General features: G+C 45.7%; 1 protein-coding gene across 11 annotated transcripts in view; it reads left to right on the forward strand.

Moving 5' to 3' along the window:
- CSNK2A2 (casein kinase 2 alpha 2) overlaps positions 1-12857 on the forward strand; it is a 79750-nt gene that overhangs the window by 28199 nt on the left and 38694 nt on the right. For 6 of the 11 annotated variants that reach the window (XR_012031416.1, XM_072826904.1, XM_072826903.1 and 3 more), the window contains exon 3: positions 10421-10532. The exons of 2 other annotated variants lie outside the window; for them this stretch is intronic. Coding sequence is in view for 8 of the 9 variants with exons in the window: in XM_072826904.1 (XP_072683005.1) it covers positions 10421-10532 (112 nt within the window). In the remaining variant the exon portion in view is untranslated. Of the gene's footprint in view, positions 1-9508; positions 9666-10420; positions 10533-12857 lie in introns of those variants that run through there. 3 more of the 11 variants (XM_072826905.1, XM_072826910.1, XM_072826913.1) reach the window with 1 other exon arrangement.

Raw genomic sequence — 12857 nt, forward strand, 5'->3', positions numbered from 1 at the left:
GGAACAAATAGAAATTTCCCACCATCTGATAGGAGGAAACAAGAAGTACACAATATTATTTCTGTGATTATATTTTTTTCTGTGATTATTTCTGTGATTTCTGCCAAAGATATACAACTAAATCAAACCATGAAAAACCATCAGATAACCCCAAATCGAGGAACAGATTACAAAATAACTGATAATACTCTTTGAAAAGAAATGTAAGAACTGCTCTAAATGGAGAGAGATGAACTAGATATGACTCTGTAGCTATGTGTGGCACTGGATGTTAATTAGACACAACATGGTCATTGTTTCATGGTATATACATGCGTTGAATCATTATGTCATACACCTGAAACTAATACATTATATGTCACTATGTCTCGATTCAAAAAAAAACATGACAACTAAACATTGTTCTGGAGGGGATGTTTTGGCTCTAAAGGATATTATTGGGACAAATGACAAAATTAGAATGGGGTCTAAGGATTATGGTGTTGGCAGTATAACACAATTCTTGCTCTACCTAGGGGAGTCTCTACTTGATTCCATGATGGTTCCACCAATGCTACCAATGTCTAGTGAGCTTGTGCCAGGCCCACCTTATCCCAATCATCTCTGCCACTGTCACCTGTGTTCCCTCTTCCACTTTCTCAATGAAGGGATCGACCTCCACCTCAGAGATGTGGAGTTTGGATTTTATTCTTGGGCTTGGGTTGTGCTTTCTGGGGCTGACAGTTCATCCATGAGGACTTCTGTTGTCCTCTGTCCCCATATGGGCAGCTGAATTGCCAAGTTTGCACATTCCTAGGGCCCATCGCTAGCATCTGGGTTTCTCAGGTTGTCTTCCAGTCAAACAGGAAGACTTCTGCAAGTACCCAGAAATGATGCATTTCCTAAAACAAAAGTAGAGCCTGCAGATGCAACATCTTTTAGTTTTGTTGTTGTTGTCATTGTCTCGTGTTTTAATTTTCATTCCTTGGTATAGTATCTATTGGGGGAAATGAAAGCTATGGAGCTAGCAGTGTCCACAATAGCCAAACTATAGAAACAGCCCAGATGTCCATCGACAGATGAAGGGATAAGGGAGATGTGGGATATAGATATATATGCAATGGAATACTACTAAGCCATCAAAGAAAACATGAAATCTTGCCATTTGCAATGACATGGATGGAACTAGAGGATATTATGCTAAGCAAAAAAAAAAAAAAAAGTCAGAGAAAGACAATTATCATATGATCTCACTCATATATGGAAATGAAGCAAAACAGGATCATAGGGGAAGAGAGGAAAAATAAAACAAGATGAAATCAGAGAGGGAGACAAACCATAAGAGACTCTTAATCATAGGAAACAAACTGAAGGGAGGGGCTTAGGGATAGGGTAACTAGATGATGGACATTAAGGAGGGCATGTGAGATAAAGACCACTGGGTGTTGTAAGACTGATGAATCACTGACCTCTACCTCTGAAACCAATAATGAATGTTAATTAATTGAACTTAAGTTAAGAAAAATAAAAATAAAAGGCAACAAAATCTCAGGCTCAGAATCTTCTAAACAGATACCCTAAGATGAAGAAGGGTAGGGGCTTCTAGGGCGGAAAACCCAGTGGAAACATAGGGTGGAAAGCCCAGTGTTAGGAGGTTCCTTCATATTCTTTTGCCTCCAATAATTAGAGCAGCTGGTCCTTTTGGAGAGAAAACTTTCTACTTTAAAATAACACCAACCGCAAAGTGATAAGCAATTATCTGTGATTTCTAATGGTGACAAACTCTCAGGTACAGCTCACGTGCTTTGTTCTTATTTTTGTTTTTGAGTGTTTATCCATAATGGAAGGAAATGCTAAATTTCATTTAAAGGTTTGTGAATAAGGATGTAATTATTGGCGTCCAAGTTTATGAACATCCTAAGTCCTAGCTACCCACTCAGGTTAAGGATACTGAGTTATCACGTGGTGGGTCTGACAGCCCAGAAATCACTTCAGCAAAGGACCTGCAGGAAGCCCAAGGATGACACAATGCCTGCATAAGTCAGGGCAAGGCTATGGGCACCCAGACGGGAGGCTAGAAGTGAGCCGGACAGACCTCAGTGACAGATGGGACATGAGAGGTGATGGTGATTCTGGATAATTTGGAAGAGCAGTTGGGCAGGAAGCAGATGAAGGTTTTCTCAGTACACTAGCCTTACCATGGATGCGGTGCCTGCTTCTTTAGAGGTTAGCCCACTTCCCTCTAAATGCCTCCCACAACCTCCCGGAGTGGGTGAAGCCCCAGAGAAATCCCACCTACCCTGTAAAGTACCCCTCCCTATACATTCTGCAAGAGTCCTGACCCTCCTTAAAATACAAATCCCTTTTTAGAGATAGAGAGCTGTTATTCACATTTTAGCCCGAACGAGTTTATCCATCCTTCCCTGAAAATATTAGAAGAATTCTAATTCACTGAGCTTCTGGGAATAGTTGGCTATTGAGGGATGGCAGCTAAAAGTGTGCCCCCTTTCCCAGTGAGCCAATGTTGAATAAAAGGGGACTCCCCCCAGCACTAGCTGAAAAATGTCTGTTTCTATCGCTTCTAGCCTAGGCAGGCTGTGCCCCCATCCCTGCCTGTCCGCATAGAGGCACTTTCTGGGTGGGTTGGAGGGCAGAGTGGGTCATACTTTAAGGATAATTAGAGAGGAAAAAAAGAATTAAAAAGAGATAGCCCTGGGGCACCTGAGTGGCTCAGTGGTTGAGCATCTGCCTTCAGCTCAGGGAGTGGTCCCAGGGTCCTATGATCTAGTCCCACATCAGGCTGCCTTCAGGGAACCTGCTTCTCCCTCTATTTATGTCTCTGCCTCTCTCTCTCTCTCATGAATAAATAAATAAAATCTTTAAAAGAGAGAGAGAGACAAAAGCATATTGCATATAAATGTACCCAGGTGAAGTGCAGCCAGTAGGGCTCTAATTAACATATTTTATTCACCTGTTTGGAGCCTCAAAGACAGATATGAGGATCCAACATTCCTTGTAGACTCCTTGGTTACAGAAAGAATTTAAGACCCTACTGCCCTACCCTCTAGCCTTTCCCAACTGGCCAAAAGTCTCCATTAACTCACAAGTTGTTAGGGGAAGGGCTAGGATAGTCAACAGCCCGTAAACACAGGTTATGTTTTCTAATGTTGAGACCCCAAGGCACAGAGTATGCTTCCTTCCAGGTCTTTTCCTATGTTTTTGTTACATGTCTGAGAACTTACCCGTTAAATCTATACATACACTCTGGTATCCTGCTTTGAAACTAAGCAAAGCAATACAAAAGAACATGGGTTGTATTTTATGTCCTTAGTGCAAAGGGCTTTTAAGGATACTTGCCAACTTGTGGGAACCTGAAAGGCAAAGAAGGGCAACTTTGACTTTTCACCTCATGGACTTCTGCATTTCCTGGTAAATGTTTATTATTGAACGAGTTTCCTATCGCTACCATGATAAATTGCCGCAGATTTAGTGGCATAAAACTGCACCAATTTATAATTTTAAACTTCGGGATATGGGTTTATCCCGAAGTTTAAAATTATAAACTGGGTGGCGCAGCGGTTTGGCGCCTGCCTTTGGCCCAGGGCGCGATCCTGGAGACCCGGGATCGAATCCCACATCAGGCTCCCGGTGCATGGAGCCTGCTTCTCCCTCTGCCTGTGTCTCTGCCTCTCTCTCTCTCTCTCTGTGACTATCATAAATAAATGAAAATTAAAAAAAAAAAATTTAACTTCAAGAGCTCAGAAGTCCAAATTGGTCTTGTTGGACTACAGTCAAGGTGTAGGCAGGGCTGGATTCCTTCTGGAGGCCCTAGATGAGATTTTCATTTCTTTGCCTTTTCCCAGCTTCTAGAGGTTGCCCACAATCCTTAGCCCATGGCCCCCTTCCTTCTTTAAAGCCAGCAATCACACCACTCTGAACTCTGCTTCCATCACATCTACCTCTCTGATGCTCCTGCCTCCCTCTCCTGCTTAAGGACCCCTACAAAATTAAAGCCACCTGGACATAACACAGGACGATTTCTCCATCTCAAAATCTTGCATTTAATCACATCTTACTCTTTTTTCCGAGTAAGATAACATAGTCACAAGTTCACAAGCCACAGAGATTAGGAAATAGATTATTTGGGGGGACCAAGGTGGGAAGGATGGCATTATTCTGCTTACCACCACTACTTCTATAACTTTTATAAAACTCTTACTGGGGCAACTGGGTGGCTCAGTTGGTTAAGCATCTGAATCTGGATTTTGGTTCAGGTCATAATCTCAGGGTTGTGGGACTGAACCCTGCCTCAAGTTCCGAGCTCAGCGTGGAGTCTGCTTGTCCCTCTCCCTCTACTCCTCCTCCCACTTGCACTCATGCTCTCTCTCCCAAACAAATATTTTTTTAAATAAATAAATAATCCTTATTTTAAAATCTTATGAAATAAAAATTTTCTCATCACTAAAAGTTCAGGATAATCATAAGTTTTAATGATGCCTAATATTGTACCATAGGGATATGCCGCAATTTATTTAACTGGTCCTGCAATTTAGGATATTTGGGTTGTTTTACCTTTCACAATTTTCATGATGAACATCTTTTGGTCTTTTGGAAAGGGGATATATAGAATTAGAAAGGGGTTACAGAAGTGGAGTTGATGGTCAGAAAGGCCTTAATTCAAATCCAGATTCTGCCTCAATTCTCCATTTCATTAGAGTCTTGGTTTCCTCAACTACAAAAACAGGATCCTTACCACTCCAATCTCAGGATTTTTTAACAGCTTTCTTGGTCTATAATTCATATACCATGTAATTCACCCACTACAAAATCAGGGTTTTAACTTCAGGGTTTTTACAGGATATGGTGATATTGAACACATGAATTGTCGCCACTGTTAATAATTCTTTGATCATAATTTATGTTATTTTATTAGGCTGAGTTCTTAGAACTAGCCGTATAAGATAAAAGACTGTAAAATCTCTCAAATGTTTTAGAAATAGACAGAAATAGAAATAGAAGATATAAAGTGTTCTTCTGAGGGTTTTACATTTTTGTAGGGTGTGTGTATGTGTGTGTTTGGATAGAATTTGGGAGCATAAGAGTTGGCATGAAATTGTTGAGCTATTTGACCCAAGATGCTCTCTTGCATTCTCCCTTGTGTAATCCTGAATTGTACTCACTCCCAAACCCACGCACACATAGTAATTAGTAGAAGTCAATTCTGGCTCACTGTCACCCAACCCTGCAAGAGCCACTGGCCTGTCCCTCCCCATATCCAAGTGAGATTTATTCCAGTGAGGGCTGCATTAGCACCATCCCCCATCACCAATCTTAATTCACACCAAGCACACTGTATAGTGGGCTGGAGGAAGGAGAGGTGGTGGGTCTCCACCAGTGCCACAGAAAGCCCAACCTACCTAACAACAAATCATAAAAACATAGTGTGGCTGTGGGAGGACTGGCTGCAGGTTTCAGGGCTGATTTAGTGAAGTGTCAGCCAAATCCAGGAGCGTGTTGCACCAGAGTAATGTGTGGGTGAATCCTTGGCATCCCAGCAGGTGTGAGAGCAGGTTACGTGAGATGGGTGTGGGTTAGGTGGTGAGGGATGAGAGGAACGTGCAGGGAGGGTGTGTGGGGTCAGAGGTGGGAGGAGGTGGAGGTGAGGAATGGGGCCCCCACTGGGGTTAGACCTAGTAATCATACCAGGAGTTTAGAACCATTTTTGGGTCACAACCTCCTTTGAGAATCTGATAAATGCTAAGGAGAGAATGCACATGCATACACACACATACTCACACTTGTGAAGTGACCCACACATTCTGCCTACCATGTCAGGGATTCCTGGAACCCAGGAAGCTCATTCAAGGGCTCAGGATTAAGAAAGTCTGGCCTAGACTAATTCACAAGGACTTGTTGGAAAAAAAATACAAAGGCTGTGTTAAGAGCGAAAGAATGTTTGTCCCTTCTTGTGTGGAAGACATTTAGAGACATTTGCAGGTTTTTGTCTTGAATTTCAAAGTCCACTCACTCCATAAATGCTTTATCTTCTCTAGCTTTTGTTTTGAAAATTTTCAAATCTATCAAAAAGTTGCAAGCTCCTGTAGTCTTCAACTATATTCTACCATTGTCAACATTTCTGCCTCATTGCTCCCATATGCCCAGGTATGCTTATACTCTTGGGATCCCACATTTTTCTGGAGAATCATCTGAGAACAAGTTGCAGATATTATAATACTTCATCATTAAACACTTGGCATATAACTCCTAAGATCAAGAGATTCTCCTGCATAACCACAAGATGGTCTCACACTCACAAAATTTAACATTGATGTAATACTATTATGTAATGAACATCCTATATTCAAACTGCTCCAGTAATTGCATTCATTAGGATGTGTTTTTTGCTGTACTCTTTCTCCTTCCCTCCCTCCATCCACCCCTCCTTCCTTCCTTTTCCTTCCTACCTTTCTCATTTGGGATCAAATCCAGAATTACACACTTCATTTAGTTCTATCTCTCAGGCTTCTGTAATCAAGAACACTATTCCAGAGTTTTATTTTCTTTCGTGTTGTTTTCTCCTGTGACATTGATAGTTTTGAAGAGTCCCAGTCTTAGCTGTTTTGCAGAATATTTCGCAGTTTTTATTTGTCTGCTTGTATCCTCATAATGAGATCCAAGTTAAGCATCTTGGGCAGATGCCATGTCCCTTCTTGATGCATCACATCACAGGGTTAGTTGGTCCCTTATTGATGATGTTAAATTTGACTTGTGGTTAAAGTGGTGACCTCCACTTTGTAATTAGTAAGTGATCTCTGGGGTAACACTGTATTCATTGATAGCCTCTAAATGCAGCAAATGCTGAGTGAGCTAGTGGTGAGCATCCAGATTCAGTCCTTGCTCTCATGCTGTTTTTACAGTGGAGACAGAATTACCATTACAAAATATGCAGTTTTCTGAAGGATAGAGTGATGAGATAGAGAAGAATCAACTCTACCATTATTTAAAGTGAACTTAAAGGGGTACCTGCCTAGCTGACTCAGTCCATAGAGATGCAACTCTTGATTTGGGGTTTTGAGTTCAAGCCCCACATTGGGTGTAGAGCTTACTTAAAAAAATAAAAGTAGAGATTTAAATTTAAAAATCTATAAAAAATTTTAATATGGGGCACCTGGTCCAGTCGCTCGAGAGTCTGACTCCTGATTTCAGCTCAGGTCATGGTCTCAGGGTTGTGAGATTGAGCCCCACGTCAGGCTTTGCACTCAGCCCGGAGTCTGCTTAAGATTCTCCCACTCCCCCTCAAATAAATAAGTTTATTTTTAAAAATATTTTATTTATTTATTCATGAGAGACAGAAAGATACAGAAGAGTCAGATACATAATTCAGAGAGAAAGCAGGCTCCTCACAGGGAGCCAGATGTGGGTCTTGATCCCCAGACCCCAGGATCATGCCCTGAGCTGCTGAAGGCAGGCGCTCAACTGCTGAGCCACTCAGTAGTCCCTAAATCTATTTTTTAAAAAGGTTAAAAAAAACTTTTTTGTAATCTCTACACCCAGCGTGGGGTTCGAACTCACGATCCTGAGATTATGGCATGCTCTTCCAACTGAGCCAGCCAGGTAGGTGCCCCTAAATAAAAAATCCACTAAAAAATAATAAAAATTTTTTTAAAAGAGTAAAATGAACTTAAAGAGATCTTGGGAAGGTGGCAGAGTAAAAGGACTTTGAGCTCACACCATCCCATGTTTACAACTAGATATAATCCACATCCGAGTAAATAAAGTGAGCTTAAAGGTGGGACTCAGGGAGGAGGAAAAAGAAGGCAAGCATGGGAACATGGTGGTGGAGGGAGAGGAGGCAGCCACAGCCAAGCTTGGAGGGTGGAAGGAACCAAAAGCTGGGCATGAGGTGTCCTCAGGGAGGAAGAAGTGATAGGAAAAAGGCTCTATGTCTGCCAATGATGATACTGTGCACTTCGTAACTGCTAGACGCTGCTTTAAGTGTTTTACATGGTTTACCTTGCCTGTCTCCCCATAGTCCTGTGAAAAGGCCATTACTGTTTTTATGCTGTAAAACATGGCAGCACAGAGAGGCTAAGTATTTGGCCCAAGGTCACACAGTTCATAAGCAACACAGCCAGGATTCAACCCAGATGCATCTGACTTCAGTCTGTGCTTTTAACTATATCAGGACGGAGAAGCAGGGTCTCACCTAGAAAACAGAATTTTTTTAAAAAGACTGGAGTCAGAGCAACCTGAGCTGAGTGGGAAATGCTGTTGATAAACGATGTGGAATGGGAAAACAAGACAAAGAAAGTCCCAGAAGATCAAAGAGAGAAGAGTGTCAGGGGCTAAAAAGCATCATCATAAAATAGGACAAAGTTTGGTCGGCCACCTCCCCCTCCATCCACGCCCAACACCTCCCCCAACCCTTCAGGCAGGACTCGCTATTCTCCTGCTTTCTGTCCTCCCAAATAGCAGGACAGGTACATCGTCTCAACGTGCCTCCCCACGAACTGCCCTTATTAATTACAGAGAGAAAAATAGGAACTTTGCAGCCAGCTCCCTGGCCCACTCCTGCTTAACCGAGTGACACAGTGAGCATTCAGAGGGTTCTCGGGGAAGGGAACGAGGGGAAGGTGCAAGAGAAGGATCTGTGAGGAAGGGTCTGGTTGGAGAAAGAAGGGGAAGTCTTGAGGTTGAGGGATTCTTGGGTGACAGGGCAGGGTCCATCGGAGAAAGAGGGGGCGTCTCCGGGACGGAGGGAAAAATCTTGAGGTGGGGGATGCTCTCGGTGGTTAGGAGGGAGTCATGGGGAGGGACTTGATGAGGACGGGTTGGTTGACGGGAAGGGTCAGCATGCGGACGGCTGGAGGGCTCGGAGCCGGCATCGCCGGGACGGTCCTGAAGGGGCGTGAGGGGCCGGGCTCAAGGGCGGGGGTGGGCAGGCTCCGGGGAGGGCGCACTGCGCCGCAGGTCCGCGGGGCAGCGGCGGGAAGGGGCTCCGGGGGGCGGGCAGGAGGGGGCGGGGCCGGGCGGGCAGGAGGGGGCGGGGCCGGGGCGGGGCCGGGGCGGGGCCGGAGCGGCCCGGCCGGTCCCCCCGCGCTGCAGGGGGCGCTGTGAGGCTGGGCGGCCCGGGGCCCGGCGGCGGCCGCTCCTAGTGAGCGCGGCCCCTTTTCCGGGTTTCCTCCTCCTCCTCCTCCTTCTTCTCCTCCTCCTCCTCCTTCTTCGCCACCGCCGCTGCCCCTTTCCCGGCCGGCAGCCGCCGCCGCTGCTGCTGCCGTCGCCGCCGCCGCCGCCGCCTCGGGGCCGCGAGCCGAGCGGAGGCCGCCGCGGAGCGCGAGCGCCGCCCGCCTCGCCGCCCCGCCGGCCGCTCCAGGGCCGGGCCGGCTCGGCCGGCGCCCCCCGCGCCCCCAGCCCGCCCGCCCCCGCGGGCCCGGCCTGGCGTGGCCGCCCGCCGCCGCGCTCCTCCTCCTCCTCCTCCGGCGCCCCGCGGCCCGCCGCCTCCTCCGCCCGCCGCCCCGCGCCCCCCGCCGCGCCGCCGCCGCCGCCCTCTGCGCCCCGCGGCGCCCCCAGGTCCCGCCCGCCATGCCCGGCCCGGCCGCGGGCAGCAGGGCCCGGGTCTACGCCGAGGTGAACAGCCTGAGGAGCCGCGAGTACTGGGACTATGAGGCTCACGTCCCGAGCTGGGGGTAAAGCCGCCGCCGCCCCCCCCCCCGCGCCCGGCCGCCCCCCGCCCCCCGTCCCGCGCCCGGCCGCCCCCGCCGCCCCCGCCGCCCGGCTGCTGGACGCAGGGCCCCCTCCCCCACCGCACAGCCCCGGCCTCGCCGCCCCCCCGTGTCCCCGCCTTGCGCACCCCTCTCTCCGCCTTACCCCGAGGAATGCTTCTTACTGGGAAGTGTAGGGTCCGGGGACTGGAGCCTGGTGGAGATGAGGGAGCAGCCCTTCCTCCTCACACTTCTGGGTTTCTGTTTGGGGTGGGCAGGCAGCAGCTGTCCTCTGGAGCTATTAAAATTCTCCGCCTTTTTAGTTTATTGAAATGAGCCCGGGTGAGAGGAAATATTTTAACGACATCCACGTTCTCAAAGCAGGCGCTGGCCACCTTTGGGACGTGAAGTCTAAAGCAGTTGCTGTGGAGCCCCAGGCAGAGAGGCACGCTCTGAGCCTCCAGGATGGATGCTTTGCTCCCCCTTCTGCAGTGGCTCAGAGCCCTGCCTTCCTACCTCTGCTCCCCAGGTTGTGATGGACCAATTAGGTTAGGAGCTGTGCGCACAGTGGAAGGAGCCAAGTTTATGTTGTGGCTTTCACTTAGGGAATGAGTTGTGTGGTGATGTATAGACGCTTCCAACCCTTGATTAATGGAAGTGGCTGGATGGGGGTGTAGAATGGGCATAGGCTTGGTTAATCCCAAGTCCTGGCATTTATGTGTCACTCTTGCCTTTCACAGTAATCAAGATGATTACCAACTGGTTCGAAAACTTGGTCGGGGAAAGTATAGTGAAGTATTTGAGGCCATTAACATCACCAACAATGAGAGAGTGGTTGTAAAAATTCTCAAGGTGAGTTTCTTATGAATGGCATTAAGATTTTTGTTAACTGGTCAGGACTAAACTCCAGCCACATTGTAGGATGAGCAGTGCAAGCCCTTCGTTTTACACGTCTTCTCTCTGACGCCCCTTTACTGTTCCTTCTCCCACCCATGTTCCTGTGAACTTTGAAGAAAGAATGTACACCTGTTTGGAATCTAAGTATGATAGTCCAGGAACATACTTGTTCTGAAATGTCACTGTGGGCTCCCAAAGCGAAGGTTCCAAAGGAGTCCATTTGTTATTAAAGAAATGGGGTTCAGATGAAAGAAAAGCTTTTCCGTGAGCACTGAGTTTGTTACCCATGGTGCTCAAAATTATTTCAGAAAGAAAGTTGGAAAAAATTAGAGCAGCTTCAAAGATGGGTTTGAAGCTTGCATAACACTTCAGTGGATGATCAGTTGTTTCGTATCCTTTGGCAGTAAAAGTTTGTCAGATGCAGTCGATACAGTGAACCAGTAGTAGCCAGAAGGTTCATCGATGCTTATCCAATAGAAAAAGTGAAATTGGGAGCAGTAGAAGAGTACATGTCTAATCACTACAGTTAATAATTGGAACAAACCATCTTAGTGTCTGGTTTAGCAGCCTAACTTTGATAAAGATACACCTTTTGTTGTCTCTTCAGTGGAGACACGGTAATGAGTGTAAGTTGGCTAAATTCTCCTTTATAATGTTTTATAGGATGCACTTAAAAAGGGGGGTAATTCTTAGTCTGTGAAGGGTCCCCATTGTTGCCAGATCGTTTAATGTGTGTGCATGTCATTTAGTGAAATGTTAAATTAATAATTAATAATTAATATAAGCACTTTTGCATATACAAGATTTCCAGTGTGGCCATTTGCAGAGGCTCCGTGAAAAAGGATATATTGAAAAACTGTTTTTGTGTTTTAAGGGTAGAGTTGAGGCAGCTGTGTCCCTGTTTCGTATGAAGGGTCAGGCTTACATCGTCTGAAAATCACTTCTCAGAAAAGTGACCAGCTCCGTTCTGTTCCTCAGTACCATCCAAGCCTAGTGATGAAGATGCAGAGTTGCAGTAGAGAGAAATAGGCAGAGTTATCTGTGCCATCAGAGGCACTGGGGTGAGAAGTGAGAAATTGATACTGGAGATGTGGAGTTTGACTCCCTTCTTCCCCAAATGTGAATTGGACCTGAAAAGTCACATGGTCTTTTTTTCCTCCCCCCTTTACAAGCATGAATATTTAACAAAACATTCCCTTCCGAGAAGTTACCTGGGGAAGCCGTGTGACTTTTTTTTTTCTTTATAAGTAAACATAAATGTTTGTTGTTGGTTTTTTGTTGTTGTTGGTTTTTAAGATTTTACTTATTCATGAGAGACACAGAGAGGCAGAGACATAGGCAGAGGGAGAAGCAGGTTCCCTGTGTGGAGCCCGACACAAAGTAAGCAAAGGCATAAATTGAAATTAGGAATATCCATATTCCACGGCTGTGCTTTTGAAAGAATGAACTGCTGACTCCAGAACAATTTCAGAAAAATAACTGAACTTTTATGCCGTAGCAACATTTTTAGAATAAGTGTATAACTTCCTATGGTCTTTTTTGGAGGAATGGCCTTTAGGTATATGAGTGAGAGTATGTTCATGCAAGAGAACATTGCATTGCTCTTTAGACTTCTGTGTAGAGGTCTTCATGGCATCATTCCTCTAAAGATTCACTGGATATGTTTAGGGAACCCAACATGGAAGCCAAAGGTTATTTTTACAGACAAGAAACCTAGGCACCGGAAACCTTACTTGATAACCACTATGTCCAAATGACCCTTAGCTAGAACACCTGTTTCCCATCCCCCCACCCCGACCCCATTTTAGAATTGGTTTGTAAGATGTTCCAAATAAGTTCCTGTGTTCTGGAATAAGACTTGAGAGGTTCCTTCGAAGCTCTAGTTAATGAAGTGTTTCTTGTATCTTTTCCATACAAGTTCTTTTCAGGCTGCAGCCTGAACCAACTCATTGCTGCTGATGAAAACCACCTTCACTTTTCTTTTTTTCAAAGCCCTGTGGCATTTCTCCCCAGATTTTGTCCTAGCTGAAGGATGGGGTGAGAAACTGCTGATGGTATTGTGGTTGTCTCATTTTCACAGGCTGAATTAAAGTAGATTAAAATTACTTTTTTTTTTTTTTTTAATGGACAGGGTCTGATCCCAAGTTGTGTGTGCCCCTACTCAGAGAAGTTATAACTGTCATCTGCTGTTAATGGTGTTTGGTCATAGGAAATTAGGTCCTTAACAGAGTACCAGCTGCTCATAATTGAGAGGAATCTAGAGAAAACTTCCTCTTCATA

The sequence above is a fragment of the Canis lupus genome, chromosome 5 (assembly GCF_048164855.1).
Source record: "Canis lupus baileyi chromosome 5, mCanLup2.hap1, whole genome shotgun sequence".
Taxonomy (NCBI): Eukaryota; Metazoa; Chordata; class Mammalia; order Carnivora; family Canidae; genus Canis; species Canis lupus.